This window comes from Cherax quadricarinatus, chromosome 37, assembly GCF_038502225.1.
Source record: "Cherax quadricarinatus isolate ZL_2023a chromosome 37, ASM3850222v1, whole genome shotgun sequence".
Lineage (NCBI taxonomy): Eukaryota > Metazoa > Arthropoda > Malacostraca > Decapoda > Parastacidae > Cherax > Cherax quadricarinatus.
In genome coordinates this window covers 15,781,867-15,798,021 of record NC_091328.1, presented here as the reverse complement: position 1 = coordinate 15,798,021, position 16,155 = coordinate 15,781,867, and the positions used below count along the sequence as shown (strand labels likewise).

Here is a 16,155-nt window from a genome sequence, read left to right as displayed (position 1 = left end):
TTGATGTTATGTAATCTATTTTCATAATACAATTTTTTTTGACCTTCTTATCAGGCTGGTAAGTGCTGACGAGTAATTTTTCAACTGTTCTCTAGTTATTTGACCCATTCTATACTGTTTTTCATATTTGTGCTTTGTGTTAATAGATTTGAGGATGCTTGGTGTTAGCCAGGGATTATTCAGTCTCTTTGCTGTGATCTGTTTAGTTTTTCTGGGGCAATGTCTGTTATAGAGGCATTGGGCTTTTATTTAGAAAATTATTTATACATTCATTCATATCTGTATGTGTTTCAAGCTCATTTTGCCAATCGATTTTATTCATAGCTGCTATAAAGTTGTTAACTGCTGTCTCGTTATGTAGTCTGAAGGTTACTTTAGTAACGTCTTGTGGTAGTTTGCCCAGATTAGTTATGAGAAAGGTTGGGTAGTGATCTGTAGTGTTGTCTGTGATTATGCCTGATTTTAAAGGGGATATGGTGTTTGTCCAGATGTGGTCTATTAAGGAGATGCTTGTCTCGGAGATTCTTGTAGGTTTAGATATTGCTGGTAGCAACAGGCAGTTACTCATTGTGTTTGTGAATTTGGTTACTTGTGGGTCCTGGTCATGTAGTATGTTTATGTTGAAATCACCTGTTAGTAGTAGGAGGTCTTTATTCATGTGTGCATCAGTAATCATGTTTCCTAGTTTTTCACTAAAGTGATAAATGTTTGACTGTGGTATTCTGTAGATGTTTATAACTGTGAGGGGTTTTTGCAGGTCTTTTGATTTAAATCTGGCTATGATATATTCTCCATGTTCATCCCTTGTGCAAGATTTATTGATACATTCGAGTTGATTTGAATAGTATATAGCTGTTACTCCCCCTTGCTGGTCTGTTATACATTTGTGTATGGCCATGTAGCCAGGAATGGTATAGAAATCTGTAATATCAGGCTTAAGCCAGGTTTCCGTGAGTGTGATGATTGATATATTGGAATGAAGGGAACTGAGTAATGCTGTGAGGTCATCATAATGTTTGCTCAAGGATCTGACACTGTAGTTAAAGATGGTTATGTTATTGTTTGCACTGAGTAATGTCTTTGCTTGGTCTGCTGTGTGGTAATTACAGTTATTGGTTGATTCGTGTAATTCATTTTGTAAAAAGTTTACATCAGGATCTTTGCCTGTAATCATAGGATGAGAGTAATTTTACAAACTAGATTTTCTGAGTAAAATGATATAAGATTTATATTGAATCTACAACTAGACTTATGACTAAGACACCATGATTAATCTAAAACTTGTAAAAATTTGAAAGAAAAAGGGATTATTACAGAATTGATAATTCAGTTATACACTTAAGTATCTAATAGCACCTTAATTATTTTAACAAGTGAGTTTATGAACTACAGTAGATATTTACAGCTAAAATAAAGGAGCTAATGGATATAATAATAAAAGAATGTATTAAAAGTAAAATCAGTAGCACCTGAGGTAGTCTATAGCACTAGGAGTATTTTAATGGCAAAATAGTGAACTTGTTACACTTTAGCTCTTGAGAATAGCACTTTGATTATTTTAACAATTGTGAATGTATGAACTGAGGTAGTTATTTAAAACTAAAATAAGGGAGAAAATATATAAGGGACTAAATTAAGTAAAGGTAAACAAAGTTCAATAGACAGATAATCACTATGATATATTATAATGGCAAAATAGTGAACTTATTACACTTTAGCAACTGAGAATAGCACCTTGATTATTTTAACAATTGTGAATATATGAACTATGGTAGTTATATAAAGCTAAAATAAAGGAGAAAATATACAAGGGACTAAATTAAGTAATGGTGAACAAAGTTCAATGGACAGATAGTCACTATGATATAATATTGATTTGGGAGTAAGATCTGATTTCAGAGAATGACAAAGGATCATCACTTTGATGATGAAATATGGATCCCAGGATATAACTTATTCAGATGCGACAGAAAATACAGGCAACAAAGGGAGGCTGGCCTGTATGTCAGAGTCGCTCATTTGCTCATAATTACTAAACACTACAAATGATGTAGTTGAAGTTTTGGCAGTAAAGATTTAAAACCAAAACTTTGTCATTGTGGTTGTATACAAGCCTCCTAATGCAACTTCCCAACAATTCAAGAAACATCTTTTGAAAACTGACTACTGTCTGGAAAAATCTCCCAACTCCTGCTGCAAATGTTTTGCTGCCGAGTGATTTCAACTTAAGACACCTAAAATGGAGGAATGTAGCAAATAATGTTTTGGCAGATATAACCCCAGGAGGCAGTTCAGATGAAAATTCACATACACATGAGCTATTAAATCTTGGCAACAAATTCACCCTAAGCCAGCAAATAGTGGAGCCAACAACACTGGAAAATACACCTGACCTCATCTTCACTAATAATGATGACCTGGTATGAAATATAACTATCAAAGACAATACACTCAGATCACAACATGATAGAATTACAGGGCTCCTGACCAGCAAGATCAGTTATGAAGGTGCCTTCACTAAATACAACTTCAATAACAAAAACATACAGTGGGATTAATTCAGCCATGTCCTAAATGAAACAAGTTGGGAAGATATCCTAAACAACATGGATCTGAATCTTTGTCTATATAGAATTAACTCTGTGGCACTTGAGGTATGCTCATGGCACATTCCTTTAAAAAAAAAAAAAAGAAGAGAAGATGTAAATTAGAAAGAGAAATGCTCCCTTTACAGGGGAAGGAGAAGAATCACAGAGCTGCTGAAAGGGACCAGTATATCTGAAATACAAAAGGAGGCACTGGTCAGAGAAATAGCAAATATTGAACTTAAGCTTCTGGAATCATACAGGAGACAAGAAACAAAGGAAGAACTTAAAGCCATAAATGAAATTAAAAAAAAAAAAAAAATTATGCCAAACTAGGGCAAAAACCACATCCAGTATTGGACCCATGCTTGGACGAGATGGAACTTACACAGATGATAGCAAAGAAATGAGTGAAATACTGTAGTCCCAACATGTCTTAGTGTTTAGCTAGCCGTTAATCAGACTAAGGGTTGAGGATCTAAATTAATTTTTTATGACCGAGACTCAAAATTTAGTTAATTTGAGTATTTCTGATATTATCCTAACACCACAGGACTTTGAAAAAGTAGTAAATGACATGCCTATGCACTCTGCCCCAGGCCCAAACTCGTGGAACTTTGTGTTCATCAAGAACTACAAGAAACCCCTTTCATGTGGCTTAAATATTCTATGAAGAAAGAGAGCATAGACACAGGGGGTCATCCTACAGTCACTAAAAACAGACATAGCCCCACTCCACAAAGGTCGCAGTAAAGCAATTGCAAAGAATTACAGACCAATAGCAATAATGTCCCTCATCACAAAAATCTTTGAAATACTCATTTGTGCTTAATTATTATCTGTTTACAATAATGTTTACCACTGAATATATCATTGCTTAGTTAATCTTAAGTTAATTTTAAGCCTGCCCATAATGCTCTGCATACAAGGGGCTTTGGCATGTTACACTTAACCACTGTATTTTTTTGTACTTCTATGTATCATGTTCAAATAAATAAAATAAATAAATAAATAAAGGGTTCTCAGAAACAAGATAGCCATCCACTTAGATACCCAGAGCAGCACGGGTTTAGAGCAGGTCGCTCCTGCCTCTCAACTACTGGACAGGGTCTTCGATGCTCTGGAGGACAAGCAAAATGCAGATGTAGCATATACAGACTTTGCAAAAGCCTTTGACAAGTGCAATCATGGTGTAATAGCACACAAAATGCATGCATGATAAAGGAATAACAGGAAAAGTGGATAGATGGATCTATAACTTCCTAACAAATAGAACACAAAGAGTAATAGTAAACAGTAAAGTCAGAGGCAGCTAAAGTGAAAAGCTCTGTTCCACAAGGTACAGAACTCTCTCCCATCCTGTTCCTCATCCTCATATCTGACATATACAGATATGTAAGCCACAGCCCATGTCCTGCTTTGCTGATGATACTTGAATTTGCATAACATTTGTTATTCACTGAAGACACTGTAAATCTCCAAATACATAGTTATCAACCAAATCTTTAAATTGGCCACAGAAAACAATACAGTGGACCCCTGGATTAAGACATCATTGGAATCAGTAATAATCAGAATAAGTAATGTTTCTGCATCAAAATATTGGCTTGGTGAACGTCACTGAACTCGGTACAAGTCATTTGTGTCGGGGCCTGAGCTGCTCAGTGTGCCATTGTTTACCAGCCAGTGAAGAGGATCCCACGCATTCATACAATACATTTTGTATTATTCCATTCTTTATAGTGCTTGTAACTGCTAAAAAAGCCACCATGGGCCCAAAGAAAGCTTGTAGTGCCAGTCAGCCCTCTGGTAAAGGGCTGAGAGAGAGGGGAGAATGTGCCTTTTTCAGTGATTCTGCAGCAGGAGTCTATAAAGGCTATAGCAGCAGCCAGCAATAAAGTGTAGTACTAACTGTAGCAAGTAAGTTAAGCGATTAATCGATAGAAAAAGGACAGCACAAACCTAACTACTCCAATTTTGTTGGAGTTATATAAGGTGACTGACAACACCGCCGTCTCTAGTCTCTACCGCTGCTGCCGCCTCCACTACCACGATGTACGGCTTGTCTCAGTGGCCCTTATACACCCAACAACAACACAGTAACACTCGTGACATACTTAATGATGTATTTTATTCATTCTAGAGTATATGTCATTTTTCTGTTATTAATATTGTTTATTATGCCATATTAGATGAATTGTGCTAGATAAATAAGCTGTAGAGCTGATATTAGCATCATATTGAAAGACTATCGTGTGTGTCTCAACACAATTCCTAACACACCAGAAACAGACCTCTCTGGAAAACTTTTTTGAGCGACAGGGGTCCAGTGACTCTCAAGCTGGTCCTAGTGGCATTAAAAAACAAAGGAGGGAAGTAACCCATGATAAGGACTTGGTATCTGAAACCTTTATGGAGTGGGATACTCCTTCCAAACAACTGTAAACTCCTCCATCCTCTCCCCTCCTCCCATCTTCCATACATCACCATGTCTTCAATAAAGGTAAGTGTAATGTTATTATTGTTTTATTCTTCATGTATCACTCTTTTCTGTGTAGGTAATTGTATATTTCATGTAGAAATTTTTTTTTAATACTTTTGGGTGTCTGAAACGGATTAATTGGATTTCCATTATTTCTTATGAGGAAAATTAATTTGGATTAAGTCAGATTGTGTATAAAACATGCTCTCTGGAACGGATTAATTACGTTATCTGGGGGTCCACTGTATGTAGTTCAATGAAGACAAATTTTAATAACTACACTATGGAAAACTCGAGGAAATAAAAACTATCGGAATACAAAACAAATTCCAACCATACAATAAAGCAAAAAACTAATGTGAAGGACCTGGGAGTCATAATATCAGAAAATATCACTTTCAAAGATCACAATAATGTATCTACCACATCTGCTAGGAAAATGATAGGATGGATAAAGAGAACCTTCAAAACTAGAGATGCCAAGCTCATGATGATTCACCTCAAACTGCTTGTTCTATCTAGGCTGGAATACTGCTCTACACTAATGGCCCCTTTCAACAGGTAAAATTGCAGACCCTGAGAATATACAGAGAACTTTCACAGCATGTATAAGTACAATAAAGGGAATGGTTGAAGTCCCTTGAGTCATACTCCCAGGAATGCAAGCGAGACAGATAAAACAAACAAGTTCATTTCTTTGCAAGGTTACATTGAGATTATGAAATTACAATAATGGGGTGCAGTGCAAAGAGAGTCACTATCATGCCTAGGCATTATGGGCAAACTTAATTTAATGGCTTACATACTACTTAATACTAAAGGAATTGATCATAGTTTAAGTTATACTTCTTTTTTTTATAGCAGACAGTAATTTTATTCTAATTTCAATAGTTTCATTAATGAATATTGAAATTAAATTATGGGAATATAACATTGCGAGTTGTTGAAAGTAGTTAACAGTATGAGAATGCTACAATTGGGTGTAAGGATGTATTGTTTTGGGTAGGTATTTATACTACAGGTGTAGTATAAAATAATTTATACTACACCTGGAAAATCGTAGAGGGACTAGTCCCAAATCTGCACACAAAAATCACTCCCTACAAAAGCAAAAAAAACTTGGCTGGAGATGTAACACTTTCAATGAAAAGCAGGGGTGCCACAAATACGCTAAGAGACAACACAAAGTGTCAGGGGCCCAATGTTGCTCAGCTGCTTCCCAGCATACATAAAGGGGATTACCAACAGATCCCTGGCTGTCTTCAAGGAGCTGGACAGGCACATAAAGTCAGTACCTGACCAACCGGACTGTGGTTCGTATGCCGGTTTACATGCAGCCAGCACTAACAAGTCTGGTTGATCAGGCCCTGATCCACCACAAGAACTGGTCAAAGACCAGGTCGTGGGTTGTGGAAGTGTTGATCCCCAAAACCCCCCTCCAAGTATACTCCAGGTATGAAATTCCTCCCTGTATATAATATCCAGAGTGGGCATGCAATTTTTAAAACTGCCTGGCCTCACATGGTAAAGAGCACAGTTCAGTGCTATGTAGAAAAAAAAATTGATCAAGTGTTGTCACGTATACAGGACATCTGGATTACCAAAACTGTTGTCCAGAGGGCTGAGGAAGGGTTGTTGAGGTGGTTCGGACATGTAGAGAGAATGGAGCGAAACAGAATGACTTCAAGAGTGTATCAGTCTGTAGTGGAAGGAAGGCGGGGTAGGGGTCGGCCTAGGAAAGGTTGGAGAGAGGGGGTAAAGGAGGTTTTGTGTGCGAGGGGCTTGGACTTCCAGCAGGTATGCGTGAGCGTGTTTGATAGGAGTGAATGGAGACAAATGGTTTTTAATACTTGACGTGCTGTTGGAGTGTGAGCAAAGTAACATTTATGAAGGGGTTCAGGGAAACCGGCAGGCCGGACTTGAGTCCTGGAGATGGGAAGTACAGTGCCTGCACTCTGAAGGAGGGGTGTTAATGTTGCAGTTTAAAAACTGTAGTGTAAAGCACCCTTCTGGCAAGACAGTGATGGAGTGAATGATGGTGAAAGTTTTTCTTTTTCGGGCCACCCTGCCTTGGTGGGAATCGGCCAGTGTGATAATAAAAAAAAAAAATAAATAAATAAGAATAACTCACGTGCAAATAAAGGATCCTTTGGTGTTGGTGCAGCCATGAGAACAGCCAGCATTAGCAAGAGAGCACTCATCTATATCCTCACAGGTAGTTCCGTCCACTCCTAGCTGATAGCCAATTTGACACTCACACCTGACAAAGTAATGATACCTGGTAATTATACATGCATACCCAAAAAAAATCACATTGTAATGCATCAAAAAATTTCATACCCAGTATTAATTTTCTCTATAGCCAAATTACACTGTTTTAGGCAAGAGCAGTTTAATACACTATACATCAGATAACAGCCTCTTAATGAATTTTTAAAATTGCAGAATAAAAGTCACAATACATGAAATGAGCCATACACATGAAAAAAAGTTAAAACAATATTCTGTCAGTTGCAACTTGACCAGGATTTACTGAAATGACATACTAACTTTCTTGACATACGTGTGGATTATTTGTGAATTTTTGAAACCGAGTTTTTGAATGCAAACTTGATGAAACAAATATACAAATAGAATATTTTGTCATGTTTACCTGTATGATCCTCTTGTGTTATGGCAATGGCCTTTACAACCACCATTATTGTTGGCACACTCATCAATATCGTGACAAATATGTCCATCTTTCCCAAGTTCCATGCCCAATGAGCAATGGCACTTATATCCTCCCTCTGTATTGACACACTTGTAACTGCAGCCACCATTTTCAAGATCACATTCATTTATATCTATGCAAGTATGCTCATCAGAAGCCAGGGTAAAGCCAGTAGGGCAAAGACAGGTATAATGAGCTTCATGGTTGGCACACTGATGAGAGCACCCACCATTATTCATACCACATTCATCTACATCAAGGCAAGTAAGACCATCTACAGCCATTTTAAGTCCAGATGGACATATGCACTTGTAGGATCCTTCTTTATTGATGCACTTATGAGAACATCCACCATTATTTGATCTACATTCGTTTTCATCTTCACAGTTGTGGCCATCATTTGCCAGTCTGAATCCAGGTGGGCAGCTGCAAGTGTATCGGCCATGAAGGTTGTGGCAGGTATGTGAGCAGCCACCGTTGTCTTTGCCACATTCATTTACATCTGCACATGTTGAATTGTCATCTTCAAGCAAAAGTCCGGGAGGACAAGAACAATGGTAGCTTCCAACTTGATTTACACACTTGTATGAACACCCACCATTGCCACTTAAACATTCATCTACATCAAGGCATCTTGTGACATCTACCAACCTGAATCCAGTGGGACATGAACATTTGAAGGATCCGTCAGTGTTAGTACATTGATGTGAACACCCTCCACGTTCAATATTACATTCATTAATATCATGACATGTAAGGTTATCTTTTCCCAGAAAATAACCTTGAGGGCAAGTGCATCTGTGTCCTCCATTGTCATTAACACATATATGGCTGCATCCCCCATTGTCTTCATCACATTCATCTATGTCAACACACTTCCTCCACACAACATCATTGAAAACATCAAAGTTTGGAATCTCCTCATCAAAATAACTAAAATAATCATCGGGTATCTCAAGCTGCCAGCCATCAGGGCACTCACACTCATAAGTGCCTTGAAGATTGATGCATAAATGACTGCACCCACCATTTTCTTTCAGGCACTCATCTATGTCTTGACATTCAGAATCCAAGGTATTGTTTCCTACTCTCTCAGTGAGTTTCATTCCCTTTGGGCACTGACACTCCATGCCACCTTCAGTATTTACACAATAATGGCTACATCTCCCATTATCCACTAGGCATTCATTAACATCAACACATTCATCATAATTTTCTGATTCCTTATTTCTTTTAGAAGTGAAACCTGAAGGGCATGTGCACTCATATCCACCCTCAAAATTGTGGCACTGGTGAGTACAATTTCCATTATCATCAAGGCATTCATCTATATCAACACAAACATGGAGTTTCTCAAAGGCACTTCCTTCCTTTAGGGGCTGCAAGCCTTCAGGGCAGATGCATTCATAGCCACCCTCAAAATTGGAGCATGTGTGTGTACAGCCACCATTTTTTCCTTGACATTCATCAATATCATGACAGGCATGTTCATCAGAATGGAGTGTTAGCCCAGGTGGGCAGTGACACGTGTATGAGCCATTGTGATTGGTGCAGAAATGAGAGCACCCATTGTCAGCCCCACACTCATCAATATCAATACAGGTGTGGTTATCTAAAGTGAGCTCAAAGCCATCGTGACAGAGGCAGTCATAACTCCCTGGAAGATTGAGACACTCATGTTGGCACTCAGACAACTGTAGGTGACACTCATCTACATCACTGCAATGGAAGTCATCCTCCAACTCATAGCCAGGAAAGCAGGAGCACGAGAATGATCCTTCCTCATTTACACACACCTGTAATCAAAAGAATTGTATAATCAAATCAAATTTGATTTCCAAGAATTAGAGGGTGATGATTAAGCTCTGGGATTACATCAATCAGTACATTCTCAAGAAAGCTCCTTCTTATGAGAAGCATTTTAAAAAGACTAAAACTAGTACTTTTGCATTACTGTATTTTTTTTTTTTTTTTTTTTTTTCAACAAGTCGGCCGTCTCCCACCGAGGCAGGGTGACCCAAAAAAAAGAAAGAAAATCCCCAAAAAGAAAATACTTTCATCATCATTCAACACTTTCACCACACTCACACATTATCACTGCTTTTGCAGAGGTGCTCAGAATACAACAGCTTAGAAGCATATACGTATAGAGATACACAACATATCCCTCCAAACTGCCAATATCCCAAACCCCTCCTTTAAAGTGCAGGCATTGTACTTCCCATTTCCAGGACTCAAGTCCGACTATATGAAAATAACCGGTTTCCCTGAATCCCTTCACTAAATATTACCCTGCTCACACTCCAACAGATCGTCAGGTCCCAAGTATCATTCGTCTCCATTCACTCCTATCTAACACGCTCATGCACGCTTGCTGGAAGTCCAAGCCCCTCACCCACAAAACCTCCTTTACCCCCTCTTTCCAACCCTTTCGAGGACGACCCCTACCCCTCTTTCCTTCCCCTATAGATTTATATGCTTTCCATGTCATTCTACTTTGATCCATTCTCTCTAAATGACCAAACCACCTCAACAACCCCTCTTCTGCCCTCTGACTAATGCTTTTATTAACTCCACACCTTCTCCTAATTTCCACACTCCGAATTTTCTGCATAATATTTACACCACACATTGCCCTTAGACAGGACATCTCCACTGCCTCCAACCGTCTCCTCGCTGCTGCATTTACCACCCAAGCTTCACATCCATATAAGAGTGTTGGTACTACTATACTTTCATACATTCCCTTCTTTGCCTCCATAGATAACGTTTTTTGACTCCACATATACCTCAACGCACCACTCACCTTTTTTCCCTCATCAATTCTATGATTAACCTCATCCTTCATAAATCCATCCGCTGACACGTCAACTCCTAAGTATCTGAAAACATTCACTTCTTCCATACTCCTCCTCCCCAATTTGATATCCAATTTTTCTTTATCTAAATCATTTGATACCCTCATCACCTTACTCTTTTCTATGTTCACTTTCAACTTTCTACCTTTACACACATTCTCAAACTCATCCACTAACCTTTGCAATTTTTCTTTAGAATCTCCCATAAGCACAGTATCATCAGCAAAAAGTAACTGTGTATGTGTATGTAGTTAATAATAATAGAGTAATGTGTAATTTTAATTATGTGACGATTCAGCATGAACACTAATTTCTATAAGCAGTGTGATTTAGATTACAATGTGGAGGTAGCTATTAAGTTAGCAATGTAAAATACAACTATCATCATAAATGTTTACGATCATTACAGAATAATTACATTAAGTTAGAGAAATGTATTCCGAGTGCTTTTGAAGCTACTGGAAGATACAGTTTCTTTTATCCTTGAGGAAAGTTGCTCCAACTTCTGGGTCCTTTGATTTGCATAAAGTGTTTACTCTGATTGAATCATACACATGGAATAACAGACAGAGATTTTTTTTCTAGTGCTATGTCTACGTGATCTCCGGGAATTGATTTAGCTCAGGGTTAATATTTGTAGTGGTCTATACTTTATTTATTTATTTATTTCCAATTTGAGCACACATACAGAGGTACAAAAAAATACAGATAAGAGCAGCATGCCAAAGCCACTTATACTATGCATAGCATTACGGGCTGGCTTAAAATTAACTTAAGATTAACTAAGCAATGATGAAATCAGTGATAAAACATTAATGAAAACAGATTACTATAAAGCACAAGTGAGTATTACAAAGACAGGTCATATGGTTGCTTGCATTGTTGTACATTCAGTCATATGAAGGATTCTGTTAGGTAGTGTATTTAAAAAATAATAAAGTTAGATTGGGTTTTAGGTTTAACATTTATGTGATATAATTGTGAGAAACATTTAAGATATACAGTTTATAAGGTTCAGTTATTCAGTATTTATTTGGTTTTGGGTGAGTAAGTGATCTTTGAGAAGAGACTTGAATTTATAAACAGGTAGTGTTTCTTTTATATTTACAGGTAATGAATTCCAGATTTTAGGGCCTTTTATGTGCATTGAGTTTTTGCATAGTGTGAGATGGACACGAGGAACATCAAAGAGTGATCTGTGCCTTGTGTTATGGTCATGTGTTCTGTTGAGGTTGGCAAGGAGATGTTTGAGGGGAGGGTTAATATCAGAGTTAAGTGTTCTATGTATGTAATAGGTGCAGTAATAAGTATGGATGTTTTGTATGGTGAGTAGGTTTAGTGTATTGAATATTGGTGGAGTGTGCTGCCTGTAGTGAGAATTTGTTATCATTCTAACTGCAGCCTTTTGTTGGGTAATTAGTGGTCTGAGATGGTTAATTGTTGTTGAGCCCCATGCACAAATTCCGTAGGTGAGATAGGGGTAAATAAGAGAGTGATATAGGGCCAGGAGGGCTGACTGTGGAACATAGTACCGCATCTTTGATAGTATGCCTACAGTCTTGGAAATTTTCTTAGAAATTTGTTGTATATGTGTATGAAATTTGAGTCTATTATCAAGGTGGATTCCTAAGAATTTTCCCTCTGTTAGTTTTGTGATAGGTGATCCGTTTATCATTATGTTAAGAAGGACATCTGTAGCTCTGTTACCAAATTGAATGAAGTAGGTTTTGTCAATGTTTAGTGTAAGTTTGTTAGTCCTCATCCAGGTAGATACTTTCTGTAATTCGGTATTTACAGTATTGGCTAGCGTGACTGGGCTCGGGTGAGAGAAGACGTATGTAGTGTCATCTGCAAATAGTGTGGGTTTGAGTAATTGCGAAGCATTTGGAAGGTCATTTATGTATAGGAGAAAGAGAAGAGGGCCAAGGACACTTCCCTGTGGGACACCAACTGTAATTGGTTGCGCAGAAGAGTTTGCCCCATTTGCGTACACATATTGGCTTCTGTTGCTGAGGTATGACTTGAGGTAGTTGAGGGAGTGCCCTCTTATACCATAGTGTGACAATTTTACGTGGAGCAAGTCATGGTCAACTGTATCAAAAGCTTTACGTAAGTCAATGAAGATCCCCAGTGGGACTTCTTTTTTCTCTATTGCAGTGTATATATGTTCTAGCATGTGTATAATAGCATCATTAGTATTTTTATTAGGCCTGAATCCAAATTGGCAGGGGTTGAGTATGTTTTGGGAGATAAGGTAGGAGTAGATTCGTTTATGAATTAATTTTTCGAAGATTTTTGAGAGAGGGTGTAAGTTGGATATTGGCCTATAGTTATTCAACTCTGTTTGGTCTCCTCCTTTGTGGATCGGGGTGACCCTTGCTATTTTGAGTACTGTAGGGAAGGTGGAGGATTCAATGGATTTGTTAAAGAGTGTTGCAATGATTGGTGATAGCACTTGTGACACTTTTTTGTATATAAAGGGTGGTAAGGTATTTAAATCTCCTGCCTTGTTTTTTAGTGCGTTGATAATAAGGGAGACTTCGTATGGGTTAGTCGGAGCTAGGAACAGTGTGTTCAGGTAGTTGCCGGTGAGGTAGTCATTTGGTGGGGTATCTGAGCTTGGGATTTTATTGGCAAGGTTTTGTCCTATAGTGGAGAAGAAATCATTGAGTCTGTTTGCTGTTTCTGTTGGTGGGAGTTGGGGTTCATCTGAAGTGCAAAAGCACTTCTTTTTGTTTTAACACTCGGCTGCTTCCCACCAAGGCAGGGGGACCCAAAAAGAAAGAAAAAAAACTTTCATCATCATTCAACACTTTCACCATCACTCATACATAATCACTGTCTTTGCAGAGGCGTTCAGATACGACATTTTAGAAAGTGGTCTATACGTATACATAATATTCACAGTAGTATGTGTGGCTCCTTTGTACATTTAAAAGTTTCCAGTCTTTGAATAGTGAGGGGATGGGTGATGCTGTCTGGAATCTGACTGATTGTAGTAATGGTAGGTTTTTGTTGGGTTATGACTGGTTTTAGATGATTTAGGATGCAGATTCCCAATCGTATAAATACAGCCTCTCCTCACTTAACGACGGAGTTCCATTCCTAAGACCACATCGTTAAACGAATTCGTCATTAAGTGAGGACCATACTATAATGATAAAGGGTTTGTGTCAACCATCTTTGATATTGTTTTAATGTCACCTTTGCACCATTTATAACATTTCTGGTATATTTTTAAATGTTTATTCAGTAGTGTACTGTATATTGAAATAAAAAGAATAGAGGAAATCAGCTCTAAAATACATTATTTAGGTATAAATACTGGTCAGCGAGCCCATCGTAAGCCCAAGGCATTGGTAAACGAGTACGTTGCTAAGTGAGGAGAGGCAGCATATATTTTTTTGTCAACAAACTGGCCATATCTCACTGAGGCAGGGGGACTAACAAGTAGTATACTGTAGGTAGTGTTGGTTGTGGTACATAAATAGTAGTATCTTCTAGATATGAATGCTCACTGTTTTAGGAACTTTCTTAGATATGTCCTGAATTTTTTTTTTCAACAAGTCGGCCGTCTCCCACCGAGGCAGGGTGACCCAAAAAAGAAAGAAAATCCCCAAAAAGAAAATACTTTCACCACACTCGCACATTATCACTGTTTTTGCAGAGGTGCTCAGAATACAACAGTTTAGAAGCATACACATATAAAGATACACAACATATCCCTCCAAACTGCCAATATGTCCTGAATGTGTTCATTAAATTTAAATTTGCTGTCAAGGTTAATAACAAAGAATTTTCCCCTAATCTTCTCTTTTGATATATTATTCAACTAGATTTAGTTGTATATTTTTAGCTTTATTCCCAAACACTGTACAGTAAATCTTTGGTTTAATAAGCTTAGGATCTGCTGGGTCAGCTGATTTGGAAACAAGACAGTTGGTGGTTAGAGAATTGTCCATTATTGTTATGATCACGCCATCCAGGCTGATACCTTTTCTGGTTCACTACTGGCTATGTTGTTGAGGTCAATCAAATCTGAATCCGAGATGAAGGTGGTATCATCTGTGAATAAAACTGGTGTATGTTGAGATGAGTTGAATAGATCATTGATGTAAAGAAAAAATAAAAGTGGTCCTAGGATGTTCCCTTGTGGCACCTTTATGTTGATAGACTGAGTAAGGAGGTGTCATTAAAGTTACATGCTGGAGTGTCTTTGAGGTGGTACTTCATGTAGGAGTGAACGGCCTTTTTATACCACAATGTTCTAGTTTAAGGTGATGGGTTTCTACTTTAAAGCATTTTTTAGATCAATAAAGAGACCTATTGGATATTCATTTCTTTTAGGAATATGTACAAGGAATCAAGCATTTTTCTACTTACTGCATCATTTGAACTTTTTTACCTGAAACCAGAGTGACAAGAATTAATAATATCATTTTTCACACCTTCCTAAGCAAGGCAGTATTACTATGATTATTACTTTACCTGCTGACATCCACCTTTATTCTCAGCACACTCATTGACATCAATGCATGACACATCATCAGGAGAGATTGTATAGCCTTCTTCACAGTCACAGAAGAATGAACCTTCAAAATTTTCACAGACTTGGTCACAACCTCCATTGTTAGCTGCACATTCATTCAAATCTAGAAAAATCATGTACTGAATGTAAATGGCAGATCCAGAAAATGCAATGATGATTATGTTGCCAAGAATGATTTATTACAGTGTTACATAAAATCCCAGCAATTGAAAAAACAGGATCAGTGAAAGAAAAATCAGTTTTTCAGGAATGACACAATACAAATTTACTTTAAAAAAAAAAAACACACTTTAAACTAAAGCAAAATGTGGGTTTCCCACACAGTGTTCAGCAATGTCAGTATAAAAAAATAATGCATGCATGTGACTGCACCTTCTTTGACTGCAAACCGAGGATAAAGTGTGTAACTGAAATCTTGAAACTTTTACTAACTGATAACCTATGAGCAAAAAAAACTTTCTTGAAGTTTGTTAACACTGGCAAATGCATTTAGCGTTTATATAATGTAATCTTCCAAAAACATATGGCAAAAAATATTCTTTGATAAAAGTAAATCAAATCAAAGAGATAACTCCTAATATGTCATAGAACTCGAAACTGCTGTATAAATACCAAGACACGATGTAAGATCTGGAGAGAGAATGAATCCTTCTGGGCAGATGCAGGTAAAAGATCCATTGATATTCTTGCACTCATGGGAGCACTTCATGCCAGTTAAGCACTCATCAAAATCTATTGCAGAGCATTTCAATTTTAAAACCCTTTAATATAAAGACTGGATAAATTTCATATTACATAAGAAATAAATTATTTTACATGAAAAGAAAATTAAACCTTTAATGGCACTACACTGTAAGTCAAACATTTACCATTTGCTGAAACAATATTCATTTACATAAGTTAGAACAGTTCTCCAACAGATGCATTCCAATAGTCTTCTGTTACAGTGAAAGGTGGCCAATAAAGAA

At 37.5% G+C, this 16,155-nt stretch overlaps 1 protein-coding gene across 1 annotated transcript in view; it reads right to left on the bottom strand.

Annotated features, from left to right (window-relative positions):
• Positions 1-16,155, bottom strand: part of LOC128704202 (uncharacterized) — a 396,156-nt gene that overhangs the window by 133,795 nt on the left and 246,206 nt on the right. The window contains exons 24-27 of the mRNA XM_070091735.1: positions 15,800-15,919; positions 15,127-15,290; positions 7,721-9,576; positions 7,199-7,327 (exon numbers count right to left, since the gene is read on the bottom strand). Of these exons, the coding sequence (XP_069947836.1) occupies positions 7,199-7,327; positions 7,721-9,576; positions 15,127-15,290; positions 15,800-15,919 (2,269 nt within the window). The remainder of the gene's footprint in view (positions 1-7,198; positions 7,328-7,720; positions 9,577-15,126; positions 15,291-15,799; positions 15,920-16,155) is intronic.